General features: G+C 46.0%; 2 protein-coding genes and 1 pseudogene across 5 annotated transcripts in view; 1 reads left to right on the plus strand and 2 right to left on the minus strand.

Moving 5' to 3' along the window:
• Window positions 1-503: 503 nt before the first annotated feature.
• Window positions 504-4,447, minus strand: RPS14 (ribosomal protein S14). The gene is made up of 5 exons (XM_081495832.1): window positions 4,412-4,447; window positions 3,441-3,591; window positions 2,790-2,951; window positions 1,527-1,603; window positions 504-621 (listed from the first exon to the last, which is right to left on the minus strand). Exons 2-5 carry the CDS (start codon window positions 3,587-3,589, stop codon window positions 554-556), a joined length of 456 nt encoding a protein of 151 aa, XP_081351958.1. The 5' UTR covers window positions 3,590-3,591; window positions 4,412-4,447; the 3' UTR covers window positions 504-553.
• Window positions 4,448-4,462: 15 nt separating this feature from the next.
• The window catches only part of NDST1 (N-deacetylase and N-sulfotransferase 1), a 122,790-nt gene continuing 111,547 nt past the window's right edge, over window positions 4,463-15,705 (plus strand). For all 4 annotated transcript variants that reach the window (XM_081495824.1, XM_081495827.1, XM_081495830.1 and 1 more), the window contains exon 1: window positions 4,463-4,608. The gene's annotated coding sequence lies outside the window, so the exon portion shown is untranslated. The remainder of the gene's footprint in view (window positions 4,609-15,705) is intronic.
• LOC145508687 (large ribosomal subunit protein eL21 pseudogene) lies at window positions 7,624-8,116 on the minus strand (annotated as a pseudogene).

Consider the following 15,705-nt stretch of genomic DNA (forward strand, 5'->3'; position numbering starts at 1 on the left):
CACGTGTTTATATATGGCTGTCTGGAAGGCTCTTCTGCTCAGGCTACATAGGGCTCAACAGTTTCCACTCCACTCCCGCTGTTTAAGAAGTGGTCCATTTTTGGAATCAACATCTCCACTTTCAAAACAAGGTCTCCAAGGCCTTGGTCTCTTTAGATGACTGAGGCAACTAATGCCCACAACCAGCAGTGTCGAGAAGACCCAAACCGTAGCACCAGAATCTCACCTCTCCTTTGGCTCCTCCTCTCAGGAAACCAGTTCAGTGAACACAGGCTCACCCTGTCCCAGGGCAGGGACTGGATCAACACCTCGTGTTCCTCTCTGACAGGTTAATATACATTCTCTGAAGCAATGTATCTATTAAAATGGCTGCTGGTTTATCAATGCACCCATGACCTCAAGACAGCCCCATACCCTGGTTAAATACAGACAGGAAGAAGGAATCAAGTACCCCCAAGCAGTGGCCCCTACATAAAGGAGAAATGACTGGAGTCAAAAACAGCTTACATCAAAGCAATTTATTAACAGAAAGCAATAATTTGAGGAGTTCTGTTCACAGACGGCGACCACGGCGACCCCCCTTCCTGCGGGTGCTGTCGGAGGGGATGGGGGTGACATCCTCTGTGGGGAGGAAGAGAAAACATCATTGTCTAGAGCTGGATGGGAAGGGGCGCAGGCCGCCTGAGGCCAATGGTCAAACAGGTCAGCAGGGGATCCTACTGCTTCACAAGTAAGTCCTCAGTATGTAACAGATGGGTGTGGAGCTGCCCCCTCACAACTTCTCATGTAGTGTGAACTCAACTTTCGTTAAGGGGAAACAGGCTCAGACAGAGGCAACTTGAATAGGATGTCAGAGGCAGGTTGACATATCCAGGTTTCTGATACCTAGCCCATTGACTCTAGTGGAAAAATCCTCTCAAACTGAAGAATATCTCCTTTCTAATAGGTAAAGATTGAAAATGTTTTGAAAAAAAATCTCAAGAGAGAGATGGACCATTAGGTCGAGGGATCAGTACACGCTGCCACAGAAACAGCAGGGAAGGGCTAACATCTCCTTCCTAAGAGGTAGAAATGGTCATATCACAGACACGAGGGTATAAATGCTATGCAAGTATAGAGAACTGCTGTGATTCTCAACCATGGGAGCCACTGCCCCCTCCATATATTTTTGTCACAATGACTGGCCCACTCTACAAATATGCAGTAGTCAGACCCCTACAATACTGAACACAACTCCCTTGAAAACACTAGAAAGGACAATTCATCTCCCAGTAGTTCCACCAGCCACCATCAGGCACGGAAGTTCAGAAATGAGATGGTGCTATCCCAATGAAGGACATTCATGTCAAGGTGACTTGAGTGTTTAGGTAGAGAGTTTATGTCACACGGTACCTCTTGCACACCCCATTAACAAATCTAACTGCCAAAAGTTAGCAGACCAGGGCCTATATCCTCTACACAGACTGCATCCTTTCTGGGGTCACATCTGAAAGAAAACCAAGCATCAGCCAAAGAGGGGTACTCACCAATCCGTCCAATCTTCATCCCTGAGCGGGCGAGGGCTCTGAGCGCTGACTGGGCCCCTGGTCCAGGAGTCTTGGTCCTAGAAAATGAATATCGAAATTAAGAAAAGCCTTTGGCCAAGTCATTAGAAAAGCCCACAACTCTCTAGTTCAGGGATCTGCGAACTCTTTTTGCAAAGGGCTAGAGAGTAAATACGTCAGGCTTAGCATGCCGCTTACACTTTGCTGCACACCTCCCCCGCACCACGGGCCATAGTTTGTATTCTGCTCTGCCTACAGCCTGTTTAAGGCAGTGCCCTAGGATAACTGCTTTACAGTATTGTGTTGGTTTCTGCCAAATATCAACATGAGGACGTGTCCCCTTTCATCACATGCTGTGATTCTAAGTCTTTTTGGTGATCTGTCCTTTCCCACCCTCCCAAGATCAATGGATCACTTAACAACTTCCTATCTCGTCTCTTCCCAACACAGCAGCCATCTTTAACCAACCAACCAACTTCAACCTCAAATCATTACTATTAAAAAGTTTTCATGCCCAGAGATGTGCCAAGCTCATTTCCACTCCAAGACCTTTTCCTTCCAATTGCCCCTGGCTGGAACACTCTCCCCTGTCCTTCCTTCACTCGACCAATTCCTAATATCACAACATTAGGTCTTCATTTAAACTTTATTATCAACCCAGCTCTGACACATTTCTGCTTCCCAACATTTGCTGCAAAAAGGAATCACACACTCCCCTGCTCTGTATTGTTTAAAGCCTGACTCCGCCAGCCTAAGAGCCACAGAGGATGGAGATGATATCTGCTTTCCCCATCACTCTGTTCTAGTACTTAGAACACAGCACTTCACATGCTGTGTATGCTCAATTAACACAGTCAGTTGGGGCAGGGGTGCAGAAACCAATTACATGCACACCTCATTTAACTGTGCTTCACAGATCATGCCTTTTTAAAAAAGAAGGCTAATGGTAACCCTTCGCTGTCAGATAGTTACATTTTTTAAGCAATAAAGTATTTCTAAATTAACGTATGCTGCAGGTTTTTTTAACATGATGCTACTGCACACACAATAGGCTACAGTATAGTGTAAACATAACTTTTATACACACGGAGAAAACAGTATTGCTCATTTTTACTGAGATATTGTTTTTATTGCAGTGGTCTGGAACCAAACCCACAGTATCTCTGAGGTATGCCCATATTAATTACATAGGTACCTATGATGCCTTGCCCGAGCTCAGTGACCTCACTATCCTCCCAGCCTTACCTATTTCCTCCTGTGGCTCGGAGTTTGATGTGGAGGGCAGTGATGCCCAGCTCCTTGCATCTCTGGGCTACATCCTGGGCAGCCAACATGGCAGCATATGGAGAGGACTCATCTCGGTCAGCCTTCACCTTCATCCCACCAGTTACACGGCAGATGGTTTCCCTGGGAACAAAAGCACAGGATCCTTTCTTATCCATCAAGGATTCAGAGTGCATATCACATCCTAAAGACAAAGAGCACTACTGCCTAGGTAGGGCAGAGGATGAAGGTCAATCTGAACAAGCATCCTGATCCCACAAGACTGCCCTAGGCCCTGTCATGATGGTGTTCGCAGATCCCAGATTAACAATGCATCAAAACTTTACTCTTACCTCTAATCTTATTACTCGAGTAACAGGAGTAATCCCTCCTCATTTTACATAAGAGGCCCCCAGGCTATAAAGGCAAAATATGTGCCTCCTTTTCTCTTAGAACTCCAGCACCTAGATTACAGTATCTGTGCACTAATCAACCAAGCACATATCCTTATCTGAACATCTTTAATAAAAATTATTTCCAGAAATCCCCTTAAAGTGCTACTCAGTTCCCTCGTCATTTCTAACCCCAGCCCTTGCTAACTGGGTCCTGTGCCTCTCCACGGGGGTAACTCACTTGCCAGAAAGATCGGTGACGTGCACAAAAGTGTCGTTGAAGGATGCAAAGATGTGGCACACACCAAATACATTTTCTCCTTCAGCCACCTGAGGGCCGAGGCTGATGACCTGTTCTTCCTTCTTTTCTTTCCCCTTGCGAGGTGCCATTTCTTAAGGAGAAGAAAAAGAATCTCAATGTTAACGACAAAACCCCAAATGTTTACAACTCTGGGAATAGAATACTTCCTCCCCGAGAAAGGTGAGGAGGACACTGAAGAGCTCTGGCTCTCCCGCTCCAGGCCGCCAGGAGCAGAAATCAGGGTTCCCAGATGACTCCCAACCCACCCTGGCAAGGCTAGAGTGCTCCTCATCTCTGGCTTCAGGGGAAACAGGTGCTTGATAGGTGTTCAGCAAACAACGATGTGCAATCCCTGCCCTCAATTTCTGGCTCTGAGAGACCCGCACAGAAATTGCAATGTGTCCGACTTAGCAGTCACTCGGATTTAGGAAGCACCTAACGAAAGGCCGTTTCTTCTGCATTCCCTTCTTGAATCCTCACCACATCCCCACGGGATTCATGAGACGATTATTTCTACTTTCCAGATTCGAAAACTTAAAAGAGATCAGAGGCCCGACCTGAGACTGCCCAGGACAAAACCGGTTAAGGTGGGAGCTCACATCAGACCAACTTATTCCCCGATCCTTCCCAATCACGGTGTGCTGCCGCTTAAGGTAGTTGTGGTCGTGGCGCCGGGCCTACGCCTTCGAGGCTAGATCCGAACTCACCCACACTTAACAGGCTTTTTCCTAAACCAAGACCGCCGCCTCCCGAGACAGGGCGCGAAACAAGAGTCTGGGTCAGCCTGCCGTGCTCCTCGCGCCCGGAACTAGGTTTGTCTTCCGCAGAAAAACCTCAGCCCCAAGCTCTCGGCCCCGATGAGCCCCCGTGCCGCAGGATGCCAACTGATTTTCCTTGCACAAGGATCCTACCTGCGCGGCTTCTCCAGACTCCGCCACCGGAAAGAGAGGGTGGAAGAGGGCGGGGCGACGGGTCACGCTCTTGCACCGGAAGTGCACGTCTGAGGTCATGGGGCGAGGACAGCTCCCGGAAGAGGCCGATTTTAGCGTTTCCAAGGAGATTAAAATGCCCTCGAGAACTTGGCTTACTGAAGGGAGTGCCTAAGGAGGTAAGGGCCTGTGTATCTTGAGCGGTCTGCTTCTAAGAGTGCAGGAAGCAGCCACACCCGGTGGGTGTAGAAGGCCTGTATTCTAAGATGGCGGTGGCCGCGGCTAGACGAACTTCCACCGCCCTGACCCGGGAGCCTACTTAGCCTGAGGGCGGCAGCTCCCCTCGTGGTGCGGAGGCAAATGACAACAACAGTTGTCTGTCGTCTCTGATTCTGACTGTAGCCCTCCAGGTTTCTCTGTCCATGGAATCCTCCAGGCAGGAATACTGGAGTTGGGTTCTGGAGTTGGGTTGCCTGACATTCCCTTCTCCAGGGGATCTTCCTGATCCAGGTATCGACCCCTGTCTCCTGCATTGCAGGCAGATTCTTTACCATCTGAGCCACTAGGGAAGCCCTTCCAACTACTGAGTACTTGGCAAAATAAGAATAAATTATTCAATATTTGTCATTGTATACCAGCCTATATTCATATGCATTGCTTCATTTAATCCTCACCACATTAACAGATAGATACTATTAAATAGATACTGTTTGACTTCTCTTTTAAAGAAAGATTTTTAAAAACATTTTATTGGAGTATAGATTTTTGGTTTTTGGGGGATATAGTTTATTTACAGTGTTGTGTTAGTTTCAGGTGTCCAGCAAAGTCATTCAGTTATACGTATATTCATTCTTTTCCAAATTCCTTTCCTCATATAGGTTATCGGAATACTTAGTAGAGTTTCCTTTGCTATTCAGTAGGTCCTTGTTGTTTGTTTTTTATTTACCTTGTATATAGTAGTGCCTGCACGCACTGTCAGTTCAGTCGTGTCCAACTCTTTTGCAACCCCACTGTCTGAAGCTCACCAGGCTTCTCTGTCCATGGGATTTTCCCCTCAAGAATACTTGAGTGGGTTGCCATGCCCGCCTATATATAGTGTATGTACCTTAATCCACTGCCTCCCCCCCCCCGCCCCCATCACAACATTTTCCCTTTGGTAAGCATAAGTTTGTTTTTTTTTAAATAATTTTATTTATTTATTACTTAATTTTTGGCCACGCTGGGTCTTCGTTGTTTTGTGAGGGCTTTCTCTAGTTTCCGAAAGTGGGGGCCACCGTTCCTTGCAGAGTGTGGGCTTCTCATTGCAGTGGTTGCTCTTGTTGAGGAGCACAGGCCCTAGGGCTGGGGCTCAGCAGTTGCGGTGCACTGGCTTAATTGCCCCAAGGAATGTGGACTCTTCCTGGATCAGGGATGGAACCCGCGTCCTCTGCTTTGGCAGGTGGATTCCTATCCACTGCGCCACCAGGAAGTCCCTGTAAGTTTGTTTTTGATATCAGTAAATCTGTTTCTGCTTTGTAAATAAGTTCATTTGTATCATTTTTAAAAAAAATTTAGGGACTTCCTCCAGTGGTTCAGTGGTTAAGAATCTGCCTTTCAATGCAGAGGATTCAGGTTCCATCCTTTGTGGGGGAACTGAGATCTCACATGCTGCAGGGAAACAAAGTCCAGTGCCACAACTCCAGAGCCCATGTGGCCCGTGACCCAGTGAAGAGCCCGCATGTTGCTACTAAGACCTGACACAGCCAAATAAATAGATGTTTTTAAATAAAAGAAGTCATAGCACCTTAAAAAAATTAGATTCCACATATGAATAATATCATATGATATTTGTCTTTGATGTACTTCACTTAGTATGATAATTTCCAGGTCATCCACACAATCCATGCAATTGGCATTATTTCATTCTTTCTCATGGTTTAGTAATACTCCATTGTATGTATTTACCACTTCTTTTAAGATTACCATTTTTAAAATAATTTTTCTTTATATATTTTGGGCTGTGCTTGGTCTTTGTGGCTGTGCAGGCTTTTCTCTAGTTGTGTTGAGCAGGGGCTACTCTCTAGCTTCGGTGCTTGGGTTTCTCATTGTGGTGGCTTCTCTTGCTGTGGAGCATAGGCTCTAGGGGGCATGAGCTTCAGTAGATGTGGCTCCTGGACTCTGGAGCACAGGCAAAATAGTTGTGGTACATGGGCTTAGTTGCTTCACGGCACGTGGGCTTTTCCCAAATCAGGGGTCGAACCAGTGTCTCCTGCATTGGCAGGCGGATTCTTTACCACTGAGCCACCAGGGAAGCCCTACCACTTTATTCATTCCCCTGTCAATGGATATTTAAGAGGCTCCACATCTTGGCTCTTGTAAATAGTGCTGCAGTGAACATTGAACTGCGTGCATCCTTTTGAATTCTAGCTTTCTCCAGAAATATATGTAGGAGTGGAACTGCTGGGTCATATGATAGCTCTGGTTTTAGTTTTTTAAGGACCCTCCATACTGTTTTCCACAGTGGCTTTACCAATTTACATTACCACCAACAGTGTAGGATGGTTCCCTTTTTTCCACACCCTCTCCAGCATTTATTGTTTGTAGACTTTTTGATGATGGCCATTCTGACCAGTGTGAAGTGATACATCATTATAGTTTTGATTTGCATTTCTCTGATAATTAGTGATGTTGAACATCTTTTTATGTGCTTTTTGGCCATCTATATGTCTTCTCTGGGGAAATGTCTATTTAGATCTTCGCCCATTTTTTGATTGGGTTTTGTGTTTTTTGACATAATTCCTTATTGGTTACTTCATTTGCAAGTGTTTTCTCCCATTGTGTCAGCTGTCTTTTCGTTTTGTGAATGGTTTCTTTTGCTGTGCAGAAGACTTTGTATTTAAGGAGGTGCCATTTTTTAATTTTTGTTTTTATTTTCATTATTCTAGGAGACAGATCCAAAAAGTATTGCTGTGATTTATGCCAGTGTTCTGCCTATGTTTTTGTCTAAGAGCTTATAGTGTCCAGCCTTACATTTATTTTTTTTAATTTTTTTAAAAATAACATCTGGCAGTTTATTGAAAAATGGAGCATACTGAACAACAAGCTATCTTACATCTTTCAGGAAGGAAAAAAACACTAAATTTGAAAAGATATCACCCACTGAATTTGGACACAACACCTCTACTCGATTAAGAGAAACATTTATACAGTCCAGGTCTTTATTTTTACACCCATCAGGCCATGAATTCATAGGGAATGGGCTCCAACAGTTCGGGTTCCTTTCCATTGGTTCTCACGAAGTGTGCTTCTCTAGGTGGAGCAGGCTGGTGCTTCAGCTGAACCCAAGTCCCTTTCTCTTTGACTTTTTCTGATCATTTTCCTTCACATGTCTCAGGAAGCTATCTCGTCTCTAGGAGTGCTTAATATACTCGATACGCACATTAATTCTCCTGGCAAGAATCCTGCCCTTAACTTGTTTATTTACAATGATGCCAACAGCATGCTGGGTAACATTGTAGACTCTCCCAGTTTTGCCATGGTAACATTTGTGGGGCATTCCTTTTTGAACAATACCCATTCCCTTGATAACTATAATATCGCCCTTCTTGTAGATTCGCATGCATGTGGCCGAAGGAACAACGCCATGTTTTCTAAAGGCCTAGAGAGCATGTAGCCGGTGCCCCTCCTCTTTCCCTTTGTGTTGGTCATCTTGGTGAATTACTGGAAGATGGCGGTTCCAGCCAAAAAGCCCAGCCTTACATTTAAAGAAGGCGATTTTAACTGAAATTACACACTTGTGGGCAATTTGGAATTCTGACTTCAAAGTCTGTGTTTAATAACTACTTCCATATATCACTCTAATAACAACATTGAAGGACCTTGACGGATTGGAATGTGTAGATGGAGATATGAAGAAGGGACAAAAAGTAGGCCGTGTGTTGTGCTCTGTGTGTGTGTATATATGCAAAGCTGTGTGTATATTAATATATCAATACATACATATACATATAAAGCCTACATAGTGAGAGAGATATATGTGTATATATAATTTTTTAACAAAATGAGCGATTATGTAACATAGCATGTCACTCTTTGTGTACTATAATTGATGCCATTGAACAACTTGGGCTTGATTTCAGGAAGAGTTTTTTTTTAATTTATTTATTTGTTTTTGGCTGCACTGGGTTTTCGTTGCTGCACATGGGCTTTCCCTAGTTGCAGTGAGCGGCGGCTACTCTGTAGTGTTGGTGTGTGGGCTTTTCATTGTGGTGGCTTCCCTTCCTGAGGGTGCTGGGCCTTCAGTAGTTGCGGTATACCAGCTGAGTGGCTCTGCTGCATGTGGAATCTTCCTGGACCAGGAATCAAACCTGGATCCCCTAGATTGGCGGTTGTACTCTGAACCACTAGAGGAAAGTCCAGGGAAGAACTTCTTTTTAAAAATATAATTTTCCCTCTTTATGGAAAGTAATTAATTAAAGAAAGCCCATAGAATAGAAATATGCAGAGTGGAGAACAAAAAGAAAAAAGAAACAGCACTCTAACCCACCACTGTTAACACCTTCGTGTGTGTTCTTTCCAAACACCATCTTTGCACACAGGTTGGCCAAAACGTTAGTTTGGATTTTTCTGCAAGATGTTGTGGAAAAACTCGAACAAATTTTTTGGCCAATCCAAAGCATACAGAAGAGGCACATTTTTTTTTAAAATTGGGGTATAATTGATTTACAATGTTGTGTTAGTTTCAGGTGTACAGCAAACTGAATCTGTTATACAAATACAAGTATCCACTCTTTTTTAGATTCTTTTCCCATATAGGCCATTGCAGAGTATTGAGTAGACTCCGCTGTGCCAGACAGTAGGTCCTTATTAGTTATCTATTTTATATATAGTAGTGTGTATGGAGGCGCTTCTTTTTTAAAAGAAAATAACTTTACAACATTTTTCCCTGATGGTATTAAAAAAGCATGCTCATTATAAACAGTCCTCACACTACAGAGAAGTATATAGCAAAAAGTAAAAATCATCTCTAAATTCTTCCTTTTCGAGATACCACTATTATCAAATTGGAGCATCATTCCAGAAATAATTTTGTTTACTTGTATCTGTACCTATAATATACAGTCTTATGTAAATGAAATTGTGTTCTGTATGCCATGTGGTGACTTTTTTTTCTCACTCAACATTGTGGACATCCTCCCATAACAACTAATAGAAATCTACAACATTTTTTCACAGATATTTAATATTTCATTTATTATTGTGAATATTAAGTGCATTCACACAAATTTAAAAATTAAACATACCAGAGCTCTTCCCCTGGCACTGCCCTCTTCACCCTGCCCTAGGGCCCTGTGGACTGACCTGTCCTGAAAACCTCAGACTCTGTCCCTGCCCTCTGGTTCTGGTTAGCATTCAGAGGAGACTGGAAGGGAGAAGCAGAGGGCAGACATTTCCCTGGTCTGCAAGCTGGCTGGCTTCCGTGACTTGGGCGTCTGTGGGATGCACCTTCTCTGTCTTCAGGTCTAGAAATACTCCCTCCATTCTAGGGAGGTGACATTACCTGCTGTTAACATCCCAGGGGCCTGTGGGTTCCCTGCATTCACACTGCTACAGCTTTATACCTAATGTGAATATTAAACTCTTCTCCCTTTCCTTAAAAAAAAACCCCTACTCCTCTCACTTCTGTCCTCAGAAACCCGAATCCCTGTAGGGGTTCCCTGTAACTCAGTTGGTAAAGAATCCACCTGCAATGAAGGAGACCTGGGTTCGATCCCTGGGTTGGGAAGATCCCCTGGAAAAGGGAAAGGCTACCCACTCCAGTATTCTGGCCTGGAGAATTCCATGGACTGTATAGTCAATGGGGTCGCAAAGAGTCAGATAGGACTGAGTGACTTTCACTTTCAGGAATCCCTGCATTGTATTATTTTTTTTTACTACTATATGATATTCCTCTCTATAACTATCCCACTGTTTATCTAACCAGTTCTGTATTGTAGGACATTTATTTCCAGAATTTTGAAATATAAACAGAAGTGTCACAGACACACTTGTGATATTCTTTCTTTGGGGTAAATTGCCAGCAGGTAGGCTACAGTCCATGGGGTCGCTAAGAGTCGGACACGACTGAGCGACTTCACTTTCACTTTTCCCTTTCATGCACTGAAGAAGGAAATGGCAACCCACTCCAGTGTTCTTGCCTGGAGAATCCCAGGGACGGTGGAGCCTGGTGGGCTGCCGTCTGTGGGGTCGCACAGAGTCGGACACGACTGAAGCGACTTAGCAGCAGCAGTCAAAGGCAATATGTACTTTTAAGTTTTGATATTTGTAGCTAAACTGCCCTCCGGAAAGTTGATACCAATTTTCACTTTTGTTAAACTGAGAATCTAAATTTACCTCCTTACTGTATTGTGTTTCTTCTGTAATTAATAAGGTCAGACACATCTTTATGGATTGTTTTGCACATTTGTATCTCTTCTGTGAATTGTCTGTTTATATCCTTTGAAAGAAAGAACTTTTTTGTTCTGTAGTATTGAGTTTGGCAACCCACTCCAGTACTCTTGCCTGGAAAATTCCATGGACAGAGGAGCCTGGTAGGCTACAGTCCATGGGGTTGCAAAGAGTCGGACACGACTGAGCGACCTCACTTATTGAGTTCCCCAGTGGAGGAGGTATGTTAGCAGAGACGAGCATTATGGAGTAACTTTCTGCTTTGGTTAAGAGTTGTATTAAGGATATCCCTGGTGGTCCAGTGGCTAAGAATTTGCCTTACAATGCAGGGGACATGGGTCTGATCACTGGTCAGGCAGCTAAGATCCCGTATGTCGGGGATCAACTAAACCTGTGCAACACAGCTACGGAGCTTTTGTGCCACAACTAGAAAGTTCATGCCCTGCAACGAAAGATCCCACGTGCTGCTACTAAGATGCAATGCAGCCAAATAGATAAATAAAAGAGTTATACTGAACAAACAGATCCCTAAACCTCCGTGAGGGAAGGCTTGGTGAAGGGAGCACGGCTTGATCTTGTGGCTAGAGGCAGCCCACAGTCACCTCAGGACAAATTTTTCCATAGGAAAGTGCCAGAAGCCTTCAAAGTCAGTGTTTTCAGATGCCACTGTCATTTTCTAATCAACATGTTTATTACTTCAACAAAGAGTTATTGGTTGTAGGTCCTTGGGCAAAAACTGTAACCTGTCTGGGCTTCAGCTTTCTCTTCTGTGAAGTAGGATAATAACAGTATTTTTTTTTAAAAAGAAATGTATATTGAGACTTGTATTTTTATAGGGGACTTAGTGCCAAGCTCTGAAACACAGTAATAATGGCTTTAAGGTAAGACTTGAGAACAGAGTAGGAATTACCAAACAAAAGCATGGAGAGTGGCCTGGGCGTGGACCGCAGTATACAAAAAGGTCCTGGGGTGGGAAGGCATTTAGAGAGTTGAAGGAATTAAAAACAGCTGGGGTGTTGTGTGTGAGGGCAGAGGGGTGGGAGGTCGGGCTGGAGGAATGGCCGGAGCCACTGTCTGTGGGCTCTTACCTCCCTTCTGCCTTGTCTCATTTCCCCACCCTCCCCCACCCAACATGCCGTCAGTACTGTGAGCACAGGGAGTATGTCTGCCAGCACCTCCCATAGGTGATTCATGCATTCATTAAATACTTACTGATCACTTAGTATGTATCTGGTCCTGTTCTAGATAATGATCAATTCCATCTTGGAGTTCACCTTCTGGCAGGAAAGGCGGATGTAGTATCTAAGTTAATTTTCTGTTGTGTTAGAAGATAACCAGTACTTTGAAAAAAGAAGTCCAGCAAGGTAAAGCGTGTCGAGGTGTCTGAGGAAAGGGGGTGGGGCATTTGCAGAATTAAATAGAGAGGCGCTGACTTCCCAGGTGGTCCAGTGGCTAAGTACTCCATGCTCCCAATGCAGGGGGCCTGGGTTCAATCCCTGGTCAGGGAACTAGATTCCACATGCTGTGACTAAGACCTGGCACAGCTGAATAAGTAAATTAATTTTAAAAATATTAAAAAAAGAGAGAGGGCAGAGTAGCCTCGTTGAGAGATTTGAGCAGAGGCATGAAGGAGGACGGGGCAAGCCTTCCCTTTATCGTCAGTAAACTAAGGGAAGATCATTCCTGGCAGAGGGAACGGCGTGCATTCCTGGCAGAGGGAACGGCGTGCATTCCTGGCAGAGGGAACGGCGTGTACAAAGGCCCAGAGGTGGAAGCGCCACTGACATATTCAAGGACGAGCAAGGAGACCAGTGTGGCTGGGTTTGGACTGAGTGAGTGAGGCAGTGTGGGTGGGCAATGAGGAGATGTAATGATGAGAAAAAAAATGGTGGAGGGACAGCCCAGGTGGTCCAGTGGGTAAGAATCCGCCTGCCGATGCAGGGGATATTGGTCCCCTGGTCCGGGAAGATTTCACATACCATGGGGTGACAAAGCCCATGCACCACAACTAGTAAGTCTGCACGCTGCAACTACTGAAGCCCTCGCGCCTAGAACCTGTGCTCTTGCAACGAGAAGTCACCAGAGTGAGAAGCCCCCACATCTCAACGAAGAGTAACCCCCCCCACTCAACACAACTAGAGAAAGCCCTTGCACTACGCAGACCCAGCACAGCCAAAAATTTAAAAAAAAATTAGAAAAAGAAAAGAGAGTGTGTGGCAGGGGCAGATTATTATAGGCTTTAGGTTATTGTAAGGATTTTGGCTTTGGCTCTGAGTAAAAGCATTGGAAGGTTTTGGGCAGAGAAGTGACGGAATGTGACTCATGTTTTAATAGGATCAGCACGGACGCTCTGCGGAGGCTAGTCTCTCAGTGGGGGTGGCCTGAGGGACTACAGTGGAAGCAGGGGTCACGGTTAAGAGGTGAAAGATGATTGGGTCGGTGGGACCAAGGTGGCATTAGTTGAGGTAGCAGGAAGTGCTCAAAATATGGTTGTATTTTGAAAGGAGATCCAACAGGATTCCCTGGTAGATGAAACCTGGGCCATGAGAGAAAGGGCTGGCAAAGCTGCCTCCAGCATTTAAGGCTGGAGGAACTGGAAGGACACAGTTGCCATCGGCTGGGGTAGGGAGGCTGCATGCACACATGCTCCGTGGCTCAGTCGTGTCCAACTCTTTGCGACCCCGTAGAGTGTAGCCCGCCAGACTCCTCCGTCCATGGGATTTTCCCAGGCAAGAATACTGGAGCAGGTTGCTGTTTCCTTCTGCAGCAGATCTTCCTGACCCAGGGATCAAGTCCACGCCTCTTGCATCTCCTGCATTGGCAGGTGGATTGTTTACCACTGTGCCATCTGGGAAGTCCTGGGGAGGCTGAGGGTGGAGTAAAATTTGGGAGGAAGATTAGGTGTTCAGTCTTAGGCCTGAGTTTGAGATGTTTGTTATATATCTTAAGTGGAGATGTCAAGAAAGTTTTGGGGGTAGATGAGTCTGAAATTGAGGCAAGGCTTTCGGCTAGAGGTGTACATTTGGGAGTCTTCTGCATCTTGATGATATTTAAAATTATGAGACTGTTTGTGACCACTCAGGAGTTGAGTGTAGATAGAGAAGAGATCCAAGGTCTGAGCTTCAAAGTGTGGGGATGAGGGAAAGAGATAGCCAAGGAAAAGCAGCAGGAAGCAGTGAGATGGGAGGAAAACCAAGCCAGGGGATGCCCAGGAAGCCGGGAGAGAGGCCAGGAGGAGGGAGCAGGTGGCTGTGTCCTTGCGAAGAGAGGTCGGGTAGATGTGGGCCAAGAATGACCACTGATATAGCAGTTCAGAGGCCACTGGGGACCTTGGTGAGAGGTCAAGGTGTGTGTGGCAGGGGCAGGGGAGGGGAGTGCAAAAGCTTGAATGGAGTCAGTTGAAGAAAGAAAAAGATGGAGGTATGGACGGTGCTTAAGTTTTACTGCGAAGGTGTGCCGAAGGGCAGAATGAACAAGCAGGATCAAGAGGTTCTTTTTCTTTTTCCTATTTTAGTAAAACAAAAAAATATCAGTAACAGATATTTGTATGCCAGTGGGAATGGTCTAGTAGAGAGTGAAAAAAGCTGATGGAGCTGTGTCCCTGAGTAGGAAGAGGTGACCGACTCTAGTGCACAGATGGAGGTAGCAGCTTTCCAGAGGAGCATGGATAGCAGATCTGTGCAAATGCGGAGAAGGGAGGGGCTGGAGGGTGAGCAGGTGGGAGTGGAGCTTGAAAACGTTCTAGTCAGGAAAGTGGAGCGAGAACAGCTGTGAGGCTGGGGGTGGGTGAATATTGAAGTCTGGGGGTGAGAGAAGGTTTGAAACTTCACCAAGAGCTAGAGGGAAGAGAGGGTGATTCCGGGCAGTGCTAAGGGTCCACTTGACATTTTCTCAGCCATGTTCAGCTGCATGGTTGTAGGCATAGAGTCAGCAGAGAGTTAGATTTAACTGAGGTTGCAGTTTTGCCAAGAGAAGACAGCTTGAGAGAGGAACGGGATTGGAAGGTGAATGTATGAGAACCGTGACTGCCACTGAGCAGGTGCTAAAGCTGGGGTAATGGGGGTAGAGAGAGCATCAGGGGTGAGGGACAGCAGAAAGATGGTGGGAATGGTGGATTCGAGGGCCCACTGGGGCAAGGGAGGGCTGAAGTGCAGGTTCCAGCTGATGCTTTGAGATGGAGGTCAAGGATGGGGCGGCAGGGGGCTTGGGATTGAGATAATGGTTTGGGGCAGAGTTTCAGACCTTGGCAGTGAGTGGTTGACACTGGGGCAGAGGGGACAAGATCCTTAGGAACAGGTTAAGGGACCAGAGGCCAGGGTGACGGCAGCAGCATCTCTGTGAATATTGGAATAACCAGGAACTACAACAGGAACAAACTGGTTGAGAGTGATACCGTGGCCAGGGGCAAGCCCTCAGAGATGGGAGGCTGTGACCCAGAGGCTGGTAGACGCCTGCGCCGAGGTGGAGGCCTGGGTGCTGCAGTGCGGAGACAAGGTTCAAAGATTCAAAATGGGCATCGTTTAGGGAGGAGGGACAGAGAACAGCCTGAAAAGGACACTGAAGAGCAGGGAGAACAGCCTGTGGTTTCTCCCTCCCCTCTTCCCTTTTCTCTCCTGTCCCCAGGCTGTGGAAGAGAAAGCCACTGGGAGGCCTGCAGGGGAACACAGCGTCCTCAGAGGAGAGCAAGCATCCTCGGGCAAGATGAGAGCTTTCTGAGAAAGGAGCGGGTAGAGGAGGTTCCGCTGCAGGGGTCCTGTCGAGGAGGACTGGGGAGGGGCTGCCTAGGGCCCATAGGGAGCAGAGTGCTGGGCCAGGGAGGCCCTGGGTGCCAGGTGGGGGAGAGAGGCAGC

This window comes from Giraffa tippelskirchi, chromosome 6, assembly GCF_054371585.1.
Source record: "Giraffa tippelskirchi isolate mGirTip1 chromosome 6, T2T-mGirTip1v1.2.pri, whole genome shotgun sequence".
NCBI lineage: Eukaryota > Metazoa > Chordata > Mammalia > Artiodactyla > Giraffidae > Giraffa > Giraffa tippelskirchi.

Excerpts from the sequence above, each read along its gene's own strand:
- RPS14 (XM_081495832.1), bottom strand. The coding sequence starts at position 3,589 with ATGGCACCTCGCAAGGGGAAAGAAAAGAAGGAAGAACAGGTCATCAGC. Across the intron at positions 2,952-3,440 it reads GTCACCGATCTTTCTGGCAA|GGAAACCATCTGCCGTGTAA; the intron begins GTGAGTTACCCC and ends TTTTGTTCCCAG. Across the intron at positions 622-1,526 it reads GATGAAGATTGGACGGATTG|AGGATGTCACCCCCATCCCC; the intron begins GTGAGTACCCCT and ends TCCTCCCCACAG.